This window comes from Vulpes lagopus, chromosome 19 (genome assembly GCF_018345385.1).
Source record: "Vulpes lagopus strain Blue_001 chromosome 19, ASM1834538v1, whole genome shotgun sequence".
NCBI classification, from domain to species: domain Eukaryota; kingdom Metazoa; phylum Chordata; class Mammalia; order Carnivora; family Canidae; genus Vulpes; species Vulpes lagopus.
In genome coordinates, this window is record NC_054842.1 from 28,963,597 (window position 1) to 28,988,703 (window position 25,107).

Below are 25,107 nucleotides of genomic sequence, written 5' to 3' on the forward strand. Positions count from 1 at the left end.
TTAGGCCCTAGGCCCCTGCTCTTCCAGGGACCCCAGGAGACAGATGTGGGCTAGGACAGACAGTAAATTCTTTTGGCAGTAAGTTTTCTCAGGCAGGCACTTTAAGGGAGACTAGTGCCATCCTGGTGATGTGACCTTGAGCTATTGGAATTGTGTGAGTATTGGTTCAAGTGTTTATAAGCCAAGGTCGAGGCTTGGTTGAGAATAAGGCTCAGAGGAGCCTGGCTAGAGGCTGGTCAAAAAGAGACTTTGGAACTCAGTGGAAGCTCCAGAGTGGCAGTAAGCCCCCACTTTCTTGTGATAAAGTCACTGCTGTATGTTAACTGTTGTAGAGAGAGCTTGATTTTAAAATCTTAAAGAAAAATATGAAAAATTATGCTGTTGTGTTTCAGGGTCGAGATCTGGACTGTAAAATTCAGGAATATAAAGAAGCTGGCAAAACCTTTCCAGAAAGTCAAATAATAGAATGGTTTATCCAGCTATTGCTAGGAGTTGACTACATACATGAAAGGTATGTTCATTTGTTACTGATGGACATGATTTTAAGTCACGTTTGAACTTGAAAAATGAATTTTTGGGGGTAGAATTGAAAAGACGGAAGTCCAAAGGTAAATGACCCAGTAGTTCAACATCTATAATATGCTTTACCATGAGAAAACTGTTGAATGATTCAATATATAAGATTTACTTGAATAGCCTTTTTTGTTGTTCTAGAAATCAAGTTGGCCTTGAATACAAGGCAGAAACTTGTATTAAACACATTCTCATATATCTGATGATATCCTGTGATTGTAAGCAATTCTCAGATACTTTTAGCATACTATGAATTTATCATATCTTAGAATAAGCTTCAGCTATAAATATCTAGCATACTCTAAATGAATTGCATGGTCACTCTAGAATGTGTCATTGCAGAAGTTAGCTGCGTTCACATCCCAAGCTAAGTGATGAGGCAGAAGATACTCTTGGGCTTCAGAGAGACACTCAGACTAAAAGTCAGTTTTGACATGAAATATCTAGTACTGAAAGTCAAAGTATGTTTTATGAGTTCAATTGTAGTTTGCAATTATAATCTCTGTCTTAAAAATATATTTTAAAACTTTTAATTGTATTCCCCATAGGTTAAAAGTAATAGTTTTTGCATGTTTTAGAGACCCATAAAATGGTACAACTATGTTTGAAAAGATGAACGTACAGAAACAAAAGTAGATACCATGAAATGTCCATAGTACATCTTTCAATTTAGGACTGTGTGGAACATTCTTCTTGAACAAAGGTTGAAATTTAGAGAGTACATCAAGGTCTGGCTATCTATGGATTTCGGATAGCTCAAATATGTTGCCTATGGTTTCTGAATGCATAAAAAGTAACCAGATTATACTGAGCTTTGCATGTATCTTCTAAACACATGTTGGATAATACAAATAGGTACTGATTTATTGACAGCTCGTAACAATCTTTTGAATTTTGTCAAATTATCCTAAGAAACGGTGATAAAAGTATATCAAGTAACCTTTTAATAAACTACGCAGAGCTGCTGAATGTAGGGCATATGTATATACAGTTACACTGGAATTTCTTTTATTTTCTTTACTATTCCATGGCCTATTTGTAAGCTTATACATAAGGAAATATGTATATGTTACATATATATATGTCACTTTCATATATAAAGTGACAACTTCTGTGTTCTATATGCAAAATATAAAACTGAAATCTAGTTGATTTAGGAACGAAATATTTTTTTTTATTTTAATTTTATTTATTTATGATAGTCATACAGAGAGAAAGAGAGAGAGGCAGAGACACAGGCAGAAGGAGAAGCAGGCTCCATGCGCCGGGAGCCTGATGTGGGATTCGATCCCGGATCTCCAGGATCGTGCCCTGGGCCAAAGGCAGGCGCCAAACCGCTGCGCCACCCAGGGATCCCAGGAACGAAATATTTGCAATACATTCGGTGTGCTTAATAGTTGAAGTAATGAGTTTAAAGTAATCCTTCAAAGAGAGGATTCAATTTTTTTTTAACCCTTCAACATTTTAAGAAAGTCATTAAATGGGACTAAATGTTTGAATATTTGTGTATCTGTGTTCCTGAAATTCTGTCCTTTGTGATTCAGGTAATAAATGATTGCTTATTTATTATGTTATTATAACCAATTATTATAAAGGTTTTCTGTATAGACAGAGAAATTTCAATCATATTTAAGTTCATTTATTCATTTATTAAATAGAGATAAATTAAAAATAAGGCCTAACATTAAAGAGCTATTAGTAAACTAGCAGAGATAAAAAAAAAATGTACCCAAATAACTCTGTAACATGATGGATATACCAGCTGCAGAATCTCTGCCACATACTGTATTATATAGCCCTGGGCAGGCCCTTTGCTTTTCTGAGCCTTTGTTTTCTCATTTGTAAAATAGGGATAATAGTGGGACTCTCCTGCTTACATATAGGACTAGAGGGAATATGCATTGAGATGTTATACATGTAAAAACTTTGCAGTCTGCTAAGAGCTCTGTAAGTGTTGTTGCTTGGGGTTATAACTTAATATAGAAATGAAAGCATAGCCACCAGAAGGGCAAAAAAACAAAGCAAAACAAAACTCTGACAATAACAGTTCTGACAAGGATGTGGAGCTACTGGAGATTACATTGCTGGTATAATCACTTTACAAAAATGTTTGGTAGTACTTCCAAACCTAAACATTCAAATACCTTGTGACCCGCTAATTCTCTTCTTAAGGTGAAAAATGAGTTCCTATGTCAAAAAAGAGACATGTACAAAATGTCCGTAGAAGCCTTATTTGTATTAGCTAAAACACTGAGAAATGTCAATTTTTAGTAGAATGGTTAAATAAACTGTGGTATAATCTTAAAATGGAATACTACTCTGCAATAAAAGAAGAACATAAATTGATATGTATGACTAGATGAATTTCAAAGACATGATGGGTGAAAGAAGCTAGATCCAAAAGAGTGCATACTATGTGATTCCATATGAAGTTTAAAAACCTTTTTATGAGGTTCAAAACAAGCAAAACTAATCTGAGATTAACTAATGCAATCTCAGGATAGAGATTACCCTTTGAAGGGGATTTTGACTGGAAGGGGGCACAAAGAAACTTCTGGGATGCTGGAATTGTTCTTTATCTTGACCCGAGTGGATGATTACAAGGATGATAAATTCATCAAGCTTAAGATTTATGTATTTTAATGTAAATTATACTTTAATTAAAACAAATTATAAGAATGCCAAGAAAAGTACACTTTAAGTGCTATAGGAGACCAAGAAAAGGGATAATGATGCTACTTGGGAGCATCAATGAAGATCTTGGAAGAAATGACATTTGACCCAAGGTAGATTTTGCATAAGGTAAAAGATGAGTCTGAGCTTTCCAGGATTAGTGAACAGAGTTAGCAAAGGCACAGAGCTCTGGGAAGTCATGGCACCTTCAGAGTGAAAGATGAGTAGTTCAGTTGGAATGGCTCTAGGGTATATGAATGAAGTTGTGAGGAAAGATATGTTGACATCAAGTTGCAGAGGGCTTTATTTTGTAGTATACACAATAATGCCACAGAAACCTTTTGAGTGGAACTGTGATCAGAGCTTCAGGAAGACTGGATGATAAATTATAGATAGGAAAGAGAGGAACTCAGGATATTTGTCTGAAACCTTTTATAATATCCATACATGAGGTTGTAGGACCTGAAATAATATGACAGTAGTGGGCAGGACATGGATATGACAGTTAACTTGATAAGTTCAAATAACTGGAGTTGGATATGTGAGATGTGATAAGAGAAGGTCAAGGATGAACACAAGTTTCATTATCCATGGGTGAGAAATTGAAAAGATAGATTTGAAGCAATGCTGAATATCCTGGGTGAAATATGGAGAGAATGAGACAAGAAAGGGTGGGGGAAGGGAGAGAGAGGGGGTGAGGATGGCAGGGAGGGAGGGAGAGAAAAGGAAAGAGAAGGAGAGAGAATAAAGGAAGGGAGGGAGGGAGGAAGGGGAAGGAAGGAAGGAAAGAAGGAAGGAAGGAAGGAAGGAAGGAAGGAAGGAAGGAAGGAAGGAAGTTAGTTAGTTAGTTAGTTACAAGTGAGGCCCTAGATGTTGGGAAAACACCAAAACTTGTCTTGTTTGAGTTCTTCCAATATCCGATCCTTGAAACAAAAACTGGGTTGTAAGAAGTTTAGGGGGCAATTTCATGAAACAGAAATCAGTGAGTGGGGAGAGTGAGTGAGATGGGGAAATGAGAAAAACCATACGGGGGCATATTATTGCTGCTGTCGGAAGACGGATCTAGAGGCAACTTTCTTTTAAATGTTTTAGGCTAGGGGCTCCTCTTTTTGCATTCTTTCAGAGCTTTTATGAAATTTCTTGACCATTTGTAACTATTTTCTAGCACAATTATGAATTTCCTTTTGAAAAATTCCTTATATTTCTGGTTGTTTTGGGTGGAAAGGGGAGGCAGTTATCACTATCTAGATCAATTCTCTAAACTAGTTTTTTGTGGGTTTTTTTGAGTTTAGCTGACACACAGTTTCAGGTGTACAACATAGTGATTCTACAAGTTTATGCATTGTACTCTGCTCACCACAAGCAATCTCCAGAACAGTTTTTAAATGGAGAAATGCTATATGTTATTCCTGATAATAAATATATCATATACTTTTCACTTATGTTAGTTTTCAATATTTAATATATATAGGTCTAATTATGTCTCCTACAGAAAATAAACTATCTCCTGGACAACCTAGGAAAAATGGATAGATTCCTAGAAACCTATAACCTACCAAAATGGAGGCAGGAAGAAATTGAAAATTTGAACAGACCGATTACCTATAAAGAAATTGAATCAGTAATCAAAAATCTCCCAACAAACAAAAGTCCAGGACTAGATAGCTTGATAGGTAAATCTTACCAGATATTTAAAATTCTTCTCAAACTTTTCCAAAAAATAGAAGAGGAAGGAAAATTTCCAAGTTGATTCTATTAGGCCAGCATTACCCTGATACCAAAACCAGGTAAAAGACACAACAACAACAAAAAAGAGAACTACAGGCTAATATTTCTGATGAACATAGATACAGAAATCTTCAACAAAATGTTAGCAGACTGAATCCAACAATACATTAAAAAAAATCATTCACCATGATCAAGTGGCATTTATTCCTGGGTTGCAAAGGTGGTTCAGTATTCAAAAATCAATCAACATGATACCTCACATCAATAAGAGAAAGGATAAAAACCGTATGGTCATTTCAATAGATGGAGAAAAAGCATTTGACAAAGCGCAACATCCATTCATGTTAAAAACCCTTAAGTACGTTTAAAGGGAACATATCTCAACATAATAAGAGCCTTAACTGAAAGACTCACAGCTAACATCATACTCAGTGGTGAAAAACTGAGAGCTTTTTCCCTAAGGTCAGGCACAAGACAAGGATGTCTACCCTCAACACCTTTTTAAAAAGGGATTTTATTTATTTATTTATTTATTTATTTATTTATTTATTTATTTATTTATTTATTTTATTTATTTATTTATTTATTTTAGAGAGAGGGAAAGCATGAGTAGAAGGAAAGAATCTCAAGGAGTCTCCACGCTGAGCATGGAACCCGATGTTCTATGCTCAATCTCATGACCCTGAGGTTGACACATGAGCTGAAACCCAAGAATGTATGCTTAACTGACTGAGCCTCCCTGGCTCCCCTCCCCGCACTTCACCACTTTTATTTAACATAGTACTGGAAGCCCTAGCCATAACAATCAGACAACAAAAACAAATAAAGGACATCTCAATTGGTAAGAAAGAAGTAAAACTTTCACTATTTGCAGATTACATGATACCATAATTAGAAAACCCAAAAGACTCCTCCAAAAACTACTAAAAGTGATAAATGATTTCAGTGAAGTTAAGGATACAAAATCAATGTACAGAAATCTATTGCATTTCTATATACCAGTAATGAAGCAGCAGAAAGAGAAATTAAGAAAACAATCCCGGGATCCCTGGGTGGCGCAGCGGTTTGGCGCCTGCCTTTGGCCCAGGGCGCGATCCTGGAGACCCGGGATCGAATCCCACATCAGGCTCCCGGTGCATGGAGCCTGCTTCTCCCTCCGCCTGTGTCTCTGCCTCTCTCTCTCTCTCTCTGTGGCTATCATAAATTTAAAAAAAAATTAATTAATTAATTAATTAAATAAATAAAAAAAATAAAATAAAAAACTAAAGGCTGGCCGGGGAAGGATGAGTCAAGAAAAGGAACCTGGCCATGTGATCAGAGAGGTGGGAGGAAAACCAAGAGGGTATAATGTCAAAAGAAACTAAGGAGAATTTCAAAGAGCATTTAGTGTGAACTAATGCTGTTGAGATTTATTAAAAAAAAAAAAAACTATCTTAATTATCTGTTCTTAAAGCAATCTAAATCCAAAAGAATGATTCTATTAGCATACAGTATAGATACTTAGAAATAATGATATATAAAGCTAAGAATATTAAGTGTTACTAAAAGCTTCCTTGAGAATAAGACATTAAAACTTTCTGCTGAAGGAAGTCATGTTGTATGAACAAAACCCCCCAATTTCAGTGGCTTACAGCAACAATTTCTTGCTCATGTTGGCAGCTGCAGATCAGCTGCAAGTCAGCTCTACCTGTCTTCCCATTCCGGTATCAAAACTGAAGGAGCTGTTCCCATGTGGGACATGCTTTTCTCATGGCAGATGGAAAAGCAAGAGAGTTAGCAGAAATACTATCTGCTAACCTGCTATTGACCAGAGCAAGTCACATGACCAAACCCAATGTCAGAAGAGTGGAGGAGCCTATCCCTCCTGAAGGGAACATTCACTAGAAGCCGGAAGGGGTGTGACTATTTGGGAACAAGAGTACAGCCTACCACAATGCTTCATTCAGCTTTCAAATCAAATCTTTTAAACCATAACCAATGAAAATAGATCCATCTAGGGGATCCCTGGGTGGCTCAGTGGTTTAGCGCCTGCCTTTGGCCCAGGGCGCGATCCTGGAGTCCTGGGATCGAGTCCCGCGTTGGGCTCCCTGCAGGGAGCCTGCTTCTCTCTCTGCCTGTGTCTCTGCCTCTCTCTCTCTCTTTCTGTCTCTCATGAATAAATAAGTAGAATCTTTTAAAAAAATAAATAAATAAAATGTATTTTGAAAATTATATAGATTGCATAAGTTGTGAAAAGTATCTTGGAAACAATACATGTGAGGAAGTTAGGTTTTGTTCCTCTGTTGCAAATGCCTCGCAAATTATTTTAGTGCAGGTGATAGTTAATTTTATGTGTCAATTTGAGTGGGCTGTGGGGTGTCCAGATTAAACATTGCTTCTGAGTGTGTCCGTAAGGGTGTTTCTGACGAGATCAGTATTTGAATCAGTGAACTCGGTAGATTTCTCTCTCTAATGTGGTTGGCCACCATCCAATCCCTTGGGGCCCCATTTAGAACAAAAGGAAGAGGAAGGATGAACTTATCCCCTTTTTCCTGCCTTGAGCTGGGACTTATCTTCTGTCCTCAAACTGAGACTCAGACCATCAATTCCCCTGGTTCTTAGGTCTGTAGGCCCAGACCAAGTTATGCCACCAGCTTCCCTGGGTCTCCAGCTTGGAGATTGTGGAGTTTCTCAGGCTCCATAGTTGTATGAGCCAACTCCTTATCATAAATCTCCATATCTATCTATATCTAAATCTATATCTATATTCTAGTCTCTTGGTTCTGTTTCTCTGGAGAACCCTGTCTAATACAGTACATCAGCAGAAGAGATCAAGAAGACCCTGGAAGAGCTAAGAAAAATTAGGTTACAGAAGAAACAAAGATTTTGTTTACTCTTTTGGAGCTGTCCTATACTTATTTTAATTTGGTTTATTTATACATTTGTAATATGCTAAATGTATGGCATATGGCATAAACACTTATAAATAATGATGCCAGAAGCTGAATATATTCACAGTTCACTATAAGCTATCTTGAGAATGTAGCACTAAAAACTCATTCTTCCCTGTGGGCCTGAACCTCTGGCACACAAGAAGGATGTACATTTTTTAAAGATGTTTGTGTTCTGAGGCTCCTTACCAACTCACTCAAGCTTCCATATTCTGGTCCAGTAATTGAGGGACTTTGGAACCTTAGACAAAGCTAGAACTGTCTGGTCTCTGAAAGTGCAATCCTATAGCCTTTCTTCTCCTTGGTCCAATTAATTGGCTAATATTTATTTTATTATTATTTTTTTAATCAGCTAATATTTATTATTATTTTTAAAGATTTTATTTATTCATTCATAAGAGACACAGAGAGAAAGAAGCAGAGACATAGGCAGAGGGAGAAGCAGGCTCCATGAAAGGAGCCTGATGTGGGACTCGATCCCGGGTCTCCAGGATCACACCCTGGGCCAAAGGCAGGTGCTAAACTGCTGAGCAACCCAGGGATCCCCTCAGCTAATATTTAAAACAGCGTCTTCTTTGGATGCCACAGGATTGGGCATAAGGGAATTCCTTGGGGACAGAAACAATGTCTTGCTCATCTTTTTTTTTCCCCCCAGTGCTAATTTGGAGACCACTAAACAAAACAAACAAAAACCTCCAAGTCATTCCTGTTGAAGAGGGAAGAGTCCAATTAGCCTGGATTCTTTAAGATGAGGGATAGGGCTGCCTTTCCACAGAGAACCCATTTGTTGGTGATCTTGAGGCCTTGATGATTTTGATGCTTTCACAGTGGAGGACAGACTGGGGCTGGGGCACTTTCCCTAAGACGACTGCCTCATCACCTGGCAGCCCATACAGTTTCCCTGCCAGCTTGGTGAGGTATTGTGCTAGAATGGCTAAATATGTCCTGAGAGGTGGCATCAGTGAATTCCTGAGGATGGAAAAGCAGAAAGAAGTTATGGTGTTTGTGGTGTTACTGGTGGTTTCCTCCTTTCTCCTGAAGTTACTGTTGATGCCAGTACCTTTGGTAAGAAGAGTTTGCCATCCACCCTGAGACCAGACTTAATTTCCTATCATCTGGGATATTTTATAACTCCATAGAGTCAGAGATTAACTTGAATATTTTTGTCTAGAAGAGATGCAAATATTTTTTGTTCATTGGAATAGATCAGATAACTCTGGGGAGCTGATTTATGGCCCTGTTGGCTACTATCCAGTTTTGTACCTAACCTAGCTATCCTCTTATAAATACTTTAGCTTGTCAAAGACTCTTTGACTCTGTTTTAACATCTTACTAGTTTCCTCATTGATTAATGAATCATTAATCATGTGTCTCTCATGAATAAATAAATAAAATCTTTTAAAAAATCAAATCCGAGAAATAATAAGGTGACTAATAATACAGGCAATTTATATAAAACCCTTCTTCTAAAGAGCTCAGAGTAGCTCTTCATCTATTACTTCCTATGTCCCATACCATGTCTCTAGGAGTGATAGGTTCTCTCATTTTTAAGTTTCCTGAGGCCCGAGAGATAAGTGACTGGCTAACATTAGAAGACAGTTGTGCTCAAGTACACAGCAGAGCTCCTGCCTCCATCTCCTGCATCAGGCCATTTGCTACATCCTTGTGTCTACATCCTTCATCGATTAATGAAAAATCTGTGACATGATTATTTTATATTTTCATGATATTCATAATTTTACCTTTTTACCTTTTTGAAAATTATACTTTGACATTGGCCAGAATTAGGTCATACCATATACATAAACTGGTCACCCTTAAAGGGAAAAAGAAATTACCTCAGTACATTTCCCATAATACCCTCCAAATTTACTCCCTTCCCTCCTCATTGCCCTTATCTACTGGACTGAAGAGGGATGAGAAAATCAAGACTTGGAGAGGCTAGATAATTTGTCTAAGGTAACACAGCCTAGGAGTAGGAACAGAGTCTTTTGGGGTCTGTTTGACCTTACAAAGTATGATAGTTCTGTTTTACTCATGGTAAACGCTCAATAAATATATGTTGATTTTTAAAGCACTATCCTTGGCACAAAGATGAATACCATCTAGTGGGGCTTGTTCATTAATTTATATTCCCACAACATCTAGAGCTGGGCTCTGTGTAAGTATGATGTTGGCTACTTAAAGATTTAAGGCAAAACAATTATATGTAACAAATAGAGGGTTAAATAAAATTTGTCCTCTTCTATGCTCACTCTTGTGGTTCTCTTGGTATTGCAGGAACTGTTGGGCACCTACACAATGACCATTCTCCTGCTTTTTTCCCTTGATAACAGAACCCCATGAGTCCTGGGGAGGCTGGGCCCTCCTCAGTCCGGTAGGTAAGGGCAAGTAGCATAGCACTTTAGGTAAGCACTGGGGGTTATTTATTTGCCCTGAAAAGAACTGGCCCAGACCTGTGTTGTCCACTTTTGAAAACATTTCCTCTCCACTCTTGAAAACATTCCTTATTCCCCTCTAATTCTCTGAAGCCTTTAGAAGATAAAGATTATTTGAATTAGAGGAAACTCCTGCCATCATTCTCAATTCTTCGCTTTATGTACAATTCTAATAGCATTCCCTGTTAGAACGTATGGCCATTTGTTTCCATGAAGTAAAGTAAATGGACTAACTGAATGGCTTTTCTTTGGTGCTGCTCCTCAGTCATGATTTACAGTTTCACTCTGGATGGCTGAGGTCTGACCACTGTACCAAGGTAACATTGTTACACCTGTATTACCACTAATTGTAATGGTAAAAAATCAATTATTTTTTTAACTGATATTTCTAGCATTAACGGGTAACAGTACGATTTTGTGGGCATGTATATTCAAGAGCAGGCATTTGTTTGGAGAGAAGTTTGCTTCTGAATGTGAATGTCTATATTGGTAACTATAATTATAAATAATTTTTAATAAAGTGATAAGAACTGGGTTCCCTTTTGCCATCTTTTATAGTTATTTGTATACTTTTCCTTTATGTCTCCAACTTGATTGTAAGCATTATGGGATACATGGCCTTGTCTTAAGAATTGTTGTATTTTTCACGTTATGTAGTATATAGCACATAGCATGTAGTTGGCACTCATTAATTGTTTTTTCAGATTAATAAATGAGCCCCACAAGATGGTACTCATTTTTGTTCAAAGGATAATGTTTCTAAAATTAATGTACATTTATTGAGCCTCTACCATGAGTAAAGAACAGTGTGGAAGAAGAAAAGATTATACATTCTTGGCCTGAGATTTTGCCAAGGCTCCTGGAGGCATCGGTATGACCAGGTCTTAGTTTCTCATAGGTCACATATAGGATTTAACAATCTATTCTGGAAGCAGTGCAGACCCATGGAAGGCTTTTAAGTTAGGTGTTCAAGAGCAAATTTTAATTTTATAAAGCCACATCCCTGTTCCCAGCTTAAGTCTCAGGGATACTGCTCTCAAATTGGGGTCTCCTATATGGCCTTGGCGATATACCATAGCAATTGATGTGTATTATAATCATGAATTGTTAAAAAAATATCCTTTGTTGTGAAGTCAGGGAATTATATAGTCCATTTTGGAAAAATGCCAATCAAAAATGGTTTGAAAAGTTCAGGCACATGTAAACCCAAGGATTCAATCAAGTTTAACCTATCAGTTTAATTAAATGTTTATAGGTTACAGGAATAATATAGTCAGGTAGAATACAGATCTTGTAGAGCTTATAATTTTGCAAGCGTGATTGGTCAATTGTAGAATATGATGTGAGAAGAAGAACAGAAGTAGGAGAGTATATCTAACTTGCTGATAGTAGAAGGAATGGTGGTTAAGAATTAGCAGAAAGTGATATATATAGTGGAATCCTTTCCTAAGGTTGGGCCTCTAGGTAACAGCCCAGGGCAGGGATTGAAACCTGCCTTGGATGGTGTAGACCCAGGTTAATGAAAGTGAGGACAGATTGAACGGAGGTGAGGATGTGAAGCAGAGAATTATGTGTTACTGTATTGGCCGTCAATTCACAAAGAGCTGGAGAAAGACAATAGCAGGTTGCTTGGCAGGGATATTCATATGGCTTATAGGCACGTGGGTAGCATGTCTTGGGGAGAAAAAGAGAAACTGTTTGCCTAGCTTCTTTCTCCTCTTGTCTCCTATTCCAAAGGAGTTAACTCCCTTGCACGTTTAGGTTGTCATCTAGTTACTTACACTGCCAGTTGGTATGCTTGATTCCATGTCCTGCAATGTGGTATTTCATCCTAGTCCAGATGTGGCAGGAACCTGAGGGTCTGACATCCCCAGACAAGTGACTAATTGGCCTCCAGTACCAGTGTCTTTGGAAGGAAGGGGATAATCAGGGACTCCAAGGAGGTACATGACGTTTGTATCCAATACATTCCTGAAGGACAGACAGGATTCTGAGAGGCAGAGATGAAAGAGGAAGGCATTTTAATATGAGCAGTGACATAAAGGAAGAAGCATGTGTGCTGTATTTAAGATAAAGCAAGTGCCTTGTTGGCTTCAGCGGAGATGTGACAATTTCTTAGCCCATATTTTCTTGGCTTATAGTTATTCTCGAGTTTTTTTCCCTTTTAAAGTGTACTTCAAATATATAACTAAATGTTTATTCTTTCATTAGATTTTTTTTGTGTGTGAATAAATAGGTGGAAGAGAAGGCTGGAAATGGAAGACTCCAAATGTGAAGCTGTTCTTGATTCAGCCAATAGTAGGGGTCCAGGAGGGTCTTGAACAGGGAATGGGATTTGGAAGAGTGAGGGGGAAGGATGATGTAATTTAAACCATTCCCTATAATTCATCATTCATTTCTGCTTGATAGCCTCACCCAACTTCCCTTTTGATATATTGGTGGTAGCAATAACAATAAAATCTGAGCGGTAACAGTAACAATGACTACAACCATTCCATAGCTTCATTCACATCTCTGTTCCGATGTCACTTTCTCTAAGGCCTTCCCTGACCACCTGATCTCAGCTATAAACTAACATCTCCCTACCCTGTATCTATCCCCTTTCTCACTATATTTTAATAACATTATGTTAGCTGACATCATATTATATATATGTGCTCATTTGGTTGTTTTCTGCCTATTTGCCTTGCCAGAAAACTTCATAAATTCAGAGACTGTGTCTGTCTTGATCAGTCACTGCCAATGCCTGGCACTGTTCTAAGCACCTGATAGGGTTCTAATGTAACTTCATTGAACCATATGTGTGCTATGAGTGAACTGTATGATACTGATTCTTTGTAATCTGTTGATGCTTATTTATTGATTTTTGAAGATATTCCATGCATTTTTAGAACATGCATTTTTAAGTTTTTTGATGAAATACTCTATTTATGTGTATTAGCTCAAGCTAATTGTGTTTTTCAAATCTATAATTGTCTTACTAAAATCTATATCCTTATTAATTTTTTTGTCTACTGAATTTATAAATCACTGAGGGAAATATGTTAAACTTCCCACTATGTGGATTTGTCAATTTCTCCTTAAATTTTATTAATTTTTCATAATGTATTTAAACTTCTGTCATAAGTTGCACACAAGTACAGAATTTAAAAATTTTCCCAGTTGGGGCACCTGGGTGGCTCAGCTGGTTAAGTGTGCAACTCTTGACTTTGCTCAAGTCATGATCTCAAGTTCATGAGATTGAGCCCTGGGTGTGAAGCCTGCTTAAGATTCTCTCTTTCCCTCTTCCCCACCTCAAAATAAACAAACAAACAAACAAATAAATAAATACCCAATAAATTATTGATTTATTCATTTTGTAGTGATACCCTCCTCCATTTTTTTTTTATTTTTTATTTTTTTGGTGATGGGGGAGAGAGAGAGTGCCTCTGCATGTGTAGGGTGGCGAAATGCAGGTGAGGAGAGGGAGAGGGAGAAAAAGAACCTCAGGCAGGGTCCATGCCCTGTGTGGAGCCCCAGCTGAGCCCCAAGCAAGCTTGATCTCAATAACCCCGAGATCATGACTTGAGCCAAAATCAAGAGTTGGTTGCTTAACCTACTGAACCACTCAGGTGCCCCTGTAGTGATACTATTTATCCTTAATTTACCTAATACTGCTTTTTACCAACTTTCTTTTGCCTGGAATTTCTTTTCAATCCTCTTGCTTTCAACCAGTGTCCTCATGTGTTTTTTTGTGTGTGTGTTCTTTATAACAGTCCTTTTTCTCTGTGTTTTAATTCATGATTTTAGTCCACTGTGAGTAACAGTATATGGAATGTATTCCTACCATTGTATTTTGTTACACACCTTTTTCTCCTTTCTCTGCTTTCTTTTTCTGGTTTTTGAGTGAATGGTGGGCAATATATATGAAATAGTCTAGAGCTGTTGGGTGATACACTCTTCTTCTGGAGGATCTAATTTTTTTCTGAGTGGTAGTTATAGTTAGGGTCGATCACCTTGAATCAATCAGGGACTGAGTTGGTTTAAGGCTGTTTTCAAATTTTGTGAAGGCTGGTCTAGTTCCGGTTTGCCTTTATACCTGAGAAATAGCCTTTGAGGGTTTCCAAGACTCTTTCATCTTTGTGAATCTCCTAAAAGCTCTGCTTAGTTTCTAACCTCTTAGCAGCCGCCCTCTCCTTAATGTCTCCCCCTGAATAACATAGGATTCACTAAGTGCCCCAGGAGTACAAGCCATGTAGCATGTCAGACTCACTTCTCTTTTGTTCCCTTTTTTGCTGGAAAATTTTCCCCTCGAGTCCTGGCTGCCTTTGTAGCTCTGAACTGTAGTTTTTGTACTCTGAACCCAGGAAAAGTGCTGCAAGCTCAAGGTCAGGGAATTCTCCTTCTGTCGACTGCCCTGAGAGGAACACACCATGTAAAGTGTTTGGCTCAGCTCAGAGAATTTCCTTTCTTTCCAGGGTCTTGGCTCCTCAAATCTTGCCTGTCCTAGTTTGCCTTAGCTGATCTCTGATATCTTCAAAGACCTGTTGTTGTTTTTCTGAGTCTTACTCAGATTATACATTGTTCAAATTTTACATGTCCTCTGTACAGCCGTGGAAAGTGGGAAATTTGATGTGAAATGAGTTTACTCCATCATAGTTAGAAGCTGAGGTTTTATTCTTGCATTTTTTTTGTTTTAATCACTTTTCCTCCTAGAAGTTCTATTTGGTTGTTTTTCACCTCAGCATTATCTTTTTTTGGAGAGTATCCTTTTTCTATCTGATGTTCTCTTTCCTTATTTTATGATTTTAATCTCTTAAAATATACTTATTTTATTGTTTGAATCCTTTTAGATTATCTGAAAATCTCAGGAGTGTAATTTCACTGTGTGTTATCTGCTGACTCTTAGTTTGCATCTGTTTCTGCCAGATGCCCCAAGAGGGTATAAGCAGTTGAGAACCAATTTTTATGTTAATTTCTTGGCTTGGGACTTCTGAGGCCATACAGCTAATGCATATTTGACTCCCAAATGTGAGTGAGCAGAGAGATATGGTTACGGAATAAGAAGAGATTTTTTTCTCTGCTCAGTAGTTCAGACCAATACAGATCAACTTTCTTGTCATTTTGTTTACGTGTGAGTGAATGTTTCTTAGGTCATTCTTTGAGTTAAGGTACGAACCACATATGGGAATCCAACATTTATATCTATATATTCCAATTCTTCACATTACATGGGCTCAAGGTCTTGGCTCTTGTTTCTGTGATACCATTAAATCCAGTCCATTGGTTACTGGGCTCAGCACAACCCCTTAGGGCAGCTGAGAAATCAGTACCTACACAGCCTACTCTGATTTTCAGTTTTCTGTTTGCATAAATCCTCAGGGATTTGCTTCATTTTCTTGTAAGCTTCGATGTGCATATGTAAAGATATTTGTATACTTTATTCCACATTTTTTGGTGTTTTTCAGGTAAAGATTTTCAAGTTGTCCAGTTCTCTATAGTTCCAGAAACAAAAGTCTTAACCGACGTAATTTATATTGCTGGCTTATACGTGTTATCTATCATTAAATATCATCATCAACATTATTATATCTGCAAATACATAAAAACTGAACATTTGGAGTTAATATATGTAATAGGTTATCTATAACATATTTATAGAACATATAAGTATATATGTTCTATAAGAATATATATTATATGAAATACATTTAACATATAATATATATTTATATATAATATATAATATGTAATAGATTATATATAATAGATTATAAAGCTTTATGATAACTGATCTATCAACTGAGTGTATAATTAGTAGGTACAGTACTATATCATGAAACATAATAAAATTTGGCCTATTGAAATAGTGTAAACTGCATCACTCTTTTCCCAACTACATGTTCTTCTGATTTTTAAACTTTTTTTTTTAAACTCCTATTTCCTTAGGGGAATTGGAAAATCCTGTGGATATGCGGCTTTTTTTTTTTTTTAAATACAAACCCCCAATTTTTATTATTTGATTCAAAAACATTATTTTGTCAAATTGTTATAAAAGCTTCTAAACATTTACACTCAATTCTTTTTTTTTTCTATTTGTTTTTTGTTTTTTGTTTTTTAATTATTTTTTATTGGTGTTCAATTTACCAACATACAGAAAAACACCCAGTGCTCATCCCGTCAAGTGTCCACCTCAGTGCCCTTCACCCATTCCCCTCCAACACCCGCCCTCCTCCCCTTCCACCACCCCTAGTTCGTTTCCCCGAGTTAGGAGTCTTTATGTTCTGTCTCCCTTCCTGATATTTCCCAACATTTCTTTTCCCTTCCTTTATATTCCCTTTCACTATTATTTATATTCCCCAAATGAATGAGAACATACACTGTTTGTCCTTCTCCGAATACCCACCATTTGCTTCAACGTGGATGGAACTGGAGGGTATTATGCTGAGTGAAATAAGTCAATCGGATATGCGGCTGTGTACTTACCAGTTCACATATACCCATACATAAAAATAAAAAATTTTATATTTTGCATGAAATTTTATGTCCTTTTTTTGCTTTTTCGTAGGAAGATACTTCATCGAGACTTGAAATCGAAGAATATATTTCTGAAAAACAATCTGCTTAAAATTGGTATGATTTTAAAACATATGTGTTCCAGAAACGTGGGAGAATATATTCTAGGTGTTATCAAGTATATAGCATTGAACGATACAGTACCTAGAAGTGTTAATCACTGGTGTATTTTAACTTCTGAAACTTTTGTTTCTACCTGGTTGGAGCCAACAAAACCCAATTATTTTGTTTCAGAGTATCTGATATAAATTGAAGTGTAAGACATTTGCTATGTACTTCATAGATTGAACTAATAATTTCTGAGTTCCTACTCCATGCCAGACACTTTGCAAGTAGTTAGAGTTGTCTTACTAGCTTGATTAATTAGTGCAGGTTTCCCACTTGTTTTATCACAAGCAATTAGCAGTGATCATGGATAATAAAATATTAGTATCATGGATTTGTTAATTTTTAGTTCTTCATTAGAACTGTACCTCCACTCATAACAGTTACTGGATTGTTTATTCTTCCTGTAAGATGTCCTTAGAGAGGGAAAGCCTAAAAGCATGTAGCTAGTTAAACTAGAGGAGTAAAGAGAAGCTAATGGATTCAAATATTTATAGTCATGTTCTTGAAAAGTCTCAGGTCTTTTACTTGAAATTTTTTCTTTATTGTAAATAAAGGATGATCTCTACCCCCTTGGATGAAATAGCAAATCCTTATATTCAGCCTTCTAGAATCTTTTTTTGTTGTTGTTAGGCAGACCTGAAATAAATAGCTTTTTGTTTCAAGTTGTTGGTTCTCCATAATTCCAGAAATAAAAAGCTTTAGCTTACATAATTCACTTTCCTGGCTCAGTCTTCCTTCTCCTATAAGATCTATGTTTTTAATGCTATTCGCCAACATTGTGTAATTTAAAATATATCATTTTTCTTTTCTTTCCCTTTAAAATGGTATGAGTCATAGCATATTAAAATTGTCAAATTAGACAGCTGTTAGTTTCTGGACTGATTTTCATCATTTTAAAGTATTCATAAAAATGACATTTTTTTTTAAAAAAGGAGATTTTGGAGTTTCTCGACTCCTAATGGGATCCTGTGATCTAGCTACCACTTTAACAGGAACTCCACATTACATGAGTCCGGAGGCTCTGAAACACCAAGGCTACAACACAAAGTCGGACATCTGGTGAGTGGGCAGCGGGCTAGTCCAGATGATGTATACATCTGCTGCACTGAGAACAATGCGTTTTGTTTTTAGGCTCATTTACTTGCTCCATCCACTCATTTTATCCTTTTGAAGGATGAGTCATTCTTTGACCAGAGTAAAGGAAAGTTTTTTGGATTTGGAACTTGATTATTTCCATTATATTGATTTCAAAAATTCTCTTTATTTATAGGTTAATTGGTTGGTTTGTATTTTTTTTCCTCCTGAGCCACAAGGGAAAATTCTTAATGTATCATAAACACTAAATGTTGATAGATTTCTGCTGGCCTATTAAATAAAGTACTTGTAATCCTAAACACTGTGCTTTTATTTCTTTAAGATTAACTTCCATTTCTGTGGGGAATGTATGGTTTTATTTTTTTCTTCCTGTTGCTTATAAAAAATTTAATTGAAAATATTAGCATTTAAGAATAAACTCCAATTTAAAAAATTATAGGTTTTCAATGGTGGATGCATCTTTTATCTGAGCTCTCGTCCCAAAGGAATTTCTCATTCCTTGTCATGGAACCAGTTTACATCTCAGTCCAGAAGCCATGTGGAAAATTGTATTCTATTGTTAGCAATAGATCCTATTTAGGGAAAATCTCTTCTCCTTTGAAGAGGAATCATATAATTTTCGGCTTGTTAAGGGTTGAAAGGACAGTCTAGCTGAGAGCCTGTTAATTAAGTAAATAATTATTGTATGCAAATCAACTGAAGTAGTTCTGAGCTTTCAAAGATGAGCGATGTGAAAGATTATGTCTGCTTCATTCCTCTAAAGAGGATAAAGTTGAAAGTTACCTTTCCTGTCGTTAGGGAAAAGTAAGCACAACAGAGGATATGCCTTTGGATTTTCATAAGGGTCGTCACTCATGTTCTTGTCCTGGTGCCTGCCAAGTTGGAGAGAACACTATCAACATTAGTCTGGCTATGGCAGATAGCAATCCATTTTGTCCTTTCAATTCACTCTTGTGATTATTCATTTCTGGGTTCTACAGTGTTGTTGGGTTTTTTTTTTTTTTAATTTTAGCCTGTTTCTACCCTGATGGTCTTTTCCAAATTACCTACCCTATTTTCTCTATCATAACCTTCCCCTAATGCCCTCCCAAAAAGCCAAAACCAAAATAATAGACAAAACCCACAATGGTATGTTTGGGGGAATGAGTTTCTTTAAATTTTGCCTTATTGAGCATCTACTATTTGCCAATGACTGTATAATAGCCCTTAGGGTATAAAAATAAAAAATAATAGCATTCCTGCCCCCATAGAAAAGTCTTCTTCCTCTTTTTAGAGTGCTTTCTTCAGTTTGAGATCACTCTTGGGCTTTGGATTGGATTTCAGTTACATATTTATATTTCTTTGTATACTTAATTTTTTTTATCATTATGGACATTTAAAAATAGATTTAGGGGTGGGATACCTGGGTGGCTCAGTGGTTGAGCATCTGCCTTTGGTTCAGGGCATGATCCCGCAGTCCCCAGATCAAGTCCCACATTGGGCTCCTTGCATGAAGCTTGCTTCTGCCTCTGCCTGCATCTCTGCCTCTATCTCTGTATCTCTCATGAATAAATAAATAAAATCTTAAAAAAAAAGATTTAGGGGTACCTGGGTGGCTCCGTCAGGTTATGCATCTGCCTTCAACTCAGGTCAGGATCCCAGGATCCTGGGATGGGGCCCTACATTGGGCTCCCTGCTCAGCTGGGAGTCTGCTAATCCCTTTCCCTCTGCCCTACCCCCTGGCGCTCTCTCTCTCTCTCTTAAATAAATAAATAAATAAATAAATAAATAAATAAATAAATATCTTCCGAAAATAAAAAAATAGGTTAAAATATATAATTTATTCATGATTAAAATTACATGCTAGGCCAGAAAGATGTTTACATCATATCATTTGAATTAAGAATAAGTTAATTTATGAAGCCCACTGTTAAGCCTTTGGAATTACATGTAGCAATAAAGTTGGCTTTTTTGGGCAGGTATCTACATCTGCTTGCCAAATCAGACGTGTCTCCTCAGAAACTTGGGGACCAATACCCACAAACAGAGGAGTAAAGCATATGATCTTTTTGTCTCAGTTGTGTCTATCATAGTTCTTTTTAAAAAAAAAAAAGCTGCTGCTAGTATTGCATAAAAAATTACAACAATATTTATAATATGGGAATTATAGGACTGTCATAAAGAATATAGGAATTATCAGGAATATCAGAATTATAGAAATAACAGAATAATAAGAATAGTATCACTGTAATGTTTTAGGTTTATAAAAATAATATCTGACTCAGGCAAAACTTAAGAAATCTAAAACCTCACAAATACAAAAATGCAGGAGAACTTTAATATATTTTGTGTGAGCATTAGGTGAGCTCTCCTTGCAGAGATTATTAACTGTTCAGCAAGTACAAGCTAAGGATTTATCATTGTCCTGACCCCAAATAACCACCTTATTATGAATGTAGTAATTACCTTGCTTGTATCTGAATCAAAACGGGCTTATCTAGTAATGAAATTTCTATTGCTGAACCTAAAGTGGAAAGAATAACAGAGAACTATTAATTATAGTGGCAGATACTTAAGTGTGATGAGTAATCTTTGGGAGACACTTTTAGAAAAATTAGATTGACTGGGGTTGAGAATTTTTTTTCTGAATCTCAGTGTGTTGCATCTGTTTACTGTGGAATATTTTCTTACAATTGGAAACACTTGTGAATAATTTACAGGTGTTTTGTTTTAGCACTAATAGCTGTACATATTATATTTCTAACATTTAATGAAGAATTGGTATAATACTAATTATATTTCATCTGTTTATGTTTGCCCATTGTAACCTTATTCTCTTTCTGCAATCTGTTAAACCTTTTGGGATTCATTTATTTATAGCAATAAAGTACAGATAAGTCCCTCTCTTAAAAGTAGCTTAAGTTCCAAAAGTTTATAAACACTTATTCGGAAAGTTAGGATAATTAGGTTCATTAAGGACAATACTTTGAATACTGCTGATTTATATAAGCAATTGCTAAACACTTTTTTCCCTCACAAGAAAAATATAATGTATGAATTAGGTTCCTAGGCCAGCTCTTTAAATTGATTTAAATTATGAATGGTTAGAATTTATTATTTTGGTAGGAGAAACAAAGAACAATACTATTAGAATAATGGTGCTATTTAAACAGAAAAGAAACAGAATATTTCATTATTGGTTTTATCTATCTTGTTGTGAGAGGTCAACCAGATGGTTCTTTGATCTTGTGGCCCTATATTCTTTGGGTGATTTAAGTGAAGGGAAAGGGAAAAGTGGGAAAAGAAGGGGTATCAGTATACTGTGAAGCTCTCAGGATTTGCAAAATCCTGAGATCTGGTTCAAGGGTTGGTTACATAAGGAACAATGTAGGAGTCTAGTTCACACTCAACACTGGAGTCAGACTTTAGTGATGTTGGGCGGAATGTCAGACAAGGTTTAGCTATAGGTAGAAAAAAAAAAAAAAACAGAGAGGAACTAGCACCCACCTGACCTCCCAGAACTAAGAAATTATTCTCACAAGAGATCATTTCCTGGACAGGGAAAGGGAGCAAGGTGGAAAACAAGCCTGTTTTCCAAGTGAAAGATTTAGGAAATAGAGAAATACAGGTCATTTGGCAGCAGTTTTTGTAGCTAATGTGAGACCTACAAATAGCTGGCAGCCAAAGGAAGCTCTGGAGTGAGAGAGCTCATTTCTTTCCCCTTCCCATGGTCTGAGAAATTCTTGTGTGGATTTACAACTAAGCTGTTGGGCAGGGTATGCCTTCTTAGGCAGTGAGAACTGGTGTCATTGTTATTTATTTTCACTAAACAGAAGCTGAGGTAGGAAAACATCTCAGTCAAGTGCAGTAGATTTGGGTATTAATATATTTTCTCAAGACTAGAATGAAATGACTGATACAAAATCTGAGATAATATCTAGTCTGGTTAGTATTACGAAGGTCACAATACAACTGCAGCAACAGAATCAGAATTGCTACTGTCTATGGAGTGGTTACTCTGTGATTGACAGGTAATGTGCTTTATATATCTATATAAATGTATTTGTTACTATAAAAAAGGCATACTATATATATATATATATATATATATATATATATATAACAACCTGATTTTTTACTTGCAAAGGAAATATTGTACTGCATTAACAAAATATAGGTACTTATCATTTAAATGTTTGCATAGTATTCCATACTTGTACACAATACGTTTTCAACCAAAAATGTTTATTAAACATTGTTTAATTTTTATTTGAAGATTTTCTTTGTTTTTGTCTTTAAGCATTTTTAGGGCACAATGTATCTGGGTGTGGTTTTGAATTTATCCTACCCAGAGCAGAGGTTCTTGGACATGTAGATTAATGTATTTCATCAAATTTGAAAAGTTTTCAACCATTGTTTCTTTGAGTATTTTTTTCTTCTCTTTTCTCTGTCTCCTTGCCTTTTGGTACTCCCATTACACATATGTTACTGTGCTTCCTGGTCTCCCACATTTCTCTAAATGTCATTCTTCATTTTTTCTCTTGGTTTTTTAGATTGTATAATTTTTCTCTTGGTTTTCTAGATTGTATAATTTGTCAATCTAGCTTCAAGTTCATTGAGTCTTTTGCTAGTTAAAGTCTTGGTGAATTTTTAATTTCAGTTACTGTACTTTTCAACTCCAGAATTTCTGTTTGGTGCTTCTTAAATAATGTCTATATTTTTCTTGATATTCTCCATTTGATGTGCATTTATGTCATACTTACTTATTTAAATATTTTCTCTTGGGATCCCTGGGTGGCGCAGCGGTTTGGCGCCTGCCTTTGGCCCAGGGCGCGATCCTGGAGATCCGGGATCGAATCCCACGTCGGGCTCCCGGTGCATGGAGCCTGCTTCTCCCTCTGCCTGTGTCTCTGCCTCTCTCTCACACTGTGTTCCTATCATAAATAAATAAAAATTAAAAAAAAATATATATATTTTTTCTTTTAGTTCTTTAAACTTATTTATAAGGATGCTTGGAAGTCTTTGTCTGTTAAAACTGACATCTGAGACCTCTCAGGTAGTTTCTGTTTTGTGTCGTTCCCCACTGTGAATAGGTATTTTCCTGTTTCTTTGTTTATCTCATAATTGGTAAAAACTGGACATTTTAGACAATGTATTTTATCAACTCTAAACACTATTTTCGTCTACTCCTTCCACCTCTCTGGGGCTTGCTATTATTTGTTTCTTTTTTTTTTTTTTTTTTTTTTAATTTTTATTTATCTATGATAGTCATACAGAGAGAGAGAGAGAGAGAGGCAGAGACACAGGCAGAGGGAGAAGCAGGCTCCATGCACCGGGAGCCTGACGTGGGATTCGATCCTGGGTCTCCAGGATCGCGCCCTGGGCCAAAGGCAGGCGCCAAACCGCTGCGCCACCCAGGGATCCCCTATTTGTTTCTTTATTCATTTAGTGACGTGCCTGACTATTCTAGTGAAACCTATTTCCCTTTTAGTGTGAAACCTCCAGTGTTGATCCTAAGAGTATAGTCTTGGGCACATGCACAGTTAGCCTTGGGATGACAATGGTTTTAGGAAGGTTGTTGTCCCTTTCTCTGTTCTCTCTGTTGAGCTGGCTCTGCTGGTATTACACCCACTTGTTAGCTTTTACTAATTGCCAGCTCATTACTTTATTATTTTCAACAATACCCTAAGGCATGCATTGCTCTCCAATCTCTTTCAATTAAGTTTGAGCCTCTTTGCAAATGTAGTTTTTGAGGCCAGTCCTTAAGGTTTAAAATTTGGCTACTCTTTGCTGTCTCTTTCCCTGATTTTCTCTGATAATGTTGCTAGCCTATGGTTTAGCTTATTGTACTCATGGAGCTACCAATCTCCTCTAATTGCTTGCCAGCAAAATCTTCACTGTTTCTGAGAGCTGGAGTTTAGGCTTGAATTTCCTATGCTCCTTTCCAAATCAAATTAGTCTCTTTGGGGAGAGACTCCAAATCAAATTAGCATCTTTGTTATAGCCTGCCTTAGCCCTAGGCAAAATCTCCGAGCACTGGTCAGGAGCTGGAGGCAGGGACATGGCCAACTTAGAGTGACAGTCCTGCTCACGAGCAGGGTACCAACCAGGGGCAGTAGCCTCTCTTCCTAGTTTGTGTCTCCTAGCATGGAACCTCCAACCTGTGAGAAAGCTGGGTCAAAGGTGATCAGTGATCAGGGCCCCACTATTGTCTGCCTGCTGTTCCTGGGATGGAGTCTCCATTCTACCAGTAGGGACTAGATAGAGGAAAGGAACTCTTAACATGTTGGTTGCAATTATGTGAAATTGAATCTCTATAATACAGAGCTGAGGAGATGAGAGATGCTGGAAGCCCGCCCTTCCTGGAGAGATATCCAAGCCCATGACAGGTTCTGAGTAAAGGGAGAACCCCATCATATTGGCCACACTTGCTCAGAGTGAGATTTTTGTCAAATTGACCTAGAGGAATGCCTAAGTGCCACAAACTCATGTTTTTACTGAGAATTAGTAGATTTTCTTATATAAATGTTTCTTCATTTACCTTATGTCCTCAAGACAATTTTCAGTGACTTTAAATTGTTGGGGGTTTTGGTAATTTTCACCAATTATAGTTGTTTTGCAAGATGCCATTTTGGAACTATTCTCTCCAAGGCCTTATTGTTGGAATTAGAGATTTTTTATTTATTTATTTTACCTCTGTTAAACAGTGGAAAGACAACAGACTGGGACAGGGAGAAGTTGGTGGAGACTAAAGAAGGAAGATAGGCAGGCCTTCTATTAAGTTCATACCTTCTACTACTTCTGATACTCTACCCATCCTAAAAGAACCCATGGAAACTATCAGAGATGATTAAAGCACTTGGAGCACAGCCATTCAACTGGATCAAGCTGTGATCTCCCTGTTCTCTTTTCTTCCATTGGTATTGCTCCCATCTTCAGTTCTCCCACTGGCCAAATTCTTATGTTGTGGAGGGTATGGAACCACCACAGGGGAGGGAGAACCAATGATCTTCTCTCAAACATTGTAC

The 25,107-nt window shown here is 36.9% G+C and overlaps 1 protein-coding gene across 11 annotated transcripts in view; it reads left to right on the plus strand.

Annotated features, from left to right (window-relative positions):
• The window catches only part of NEK11 (NIMA related kinase 11), a 237,473-nt gene that overhangs the window by 55,946 nt on the left and 156,420 nt on the right, over nt 1–25,107 (plus strand). For 8 of the 11 annotated variants that reach the window (XM_041734124.1, XM_041734125.1, XM_041734130.1 and 5 more), the window contains 3 exons: nt 393–511; nt 16,890–16,954; nt 17,938–18,064. In XM_041734124.1, coding sequence (XP_041590058.1) covers nt 393–511; nt 16,890–16,954; nt 17,938–18,064 — 311 coding nt within the window. The remainder of the gene's footprint in view (nt 1–392; nt 512–16,889; nt 16,955–17,937; nt 18,065–25,107) is intronic. The other 3 variants (XM_041734133.1, XM_041734132.1, XM_041734134.1) reach the window with 1 other exon arrangement.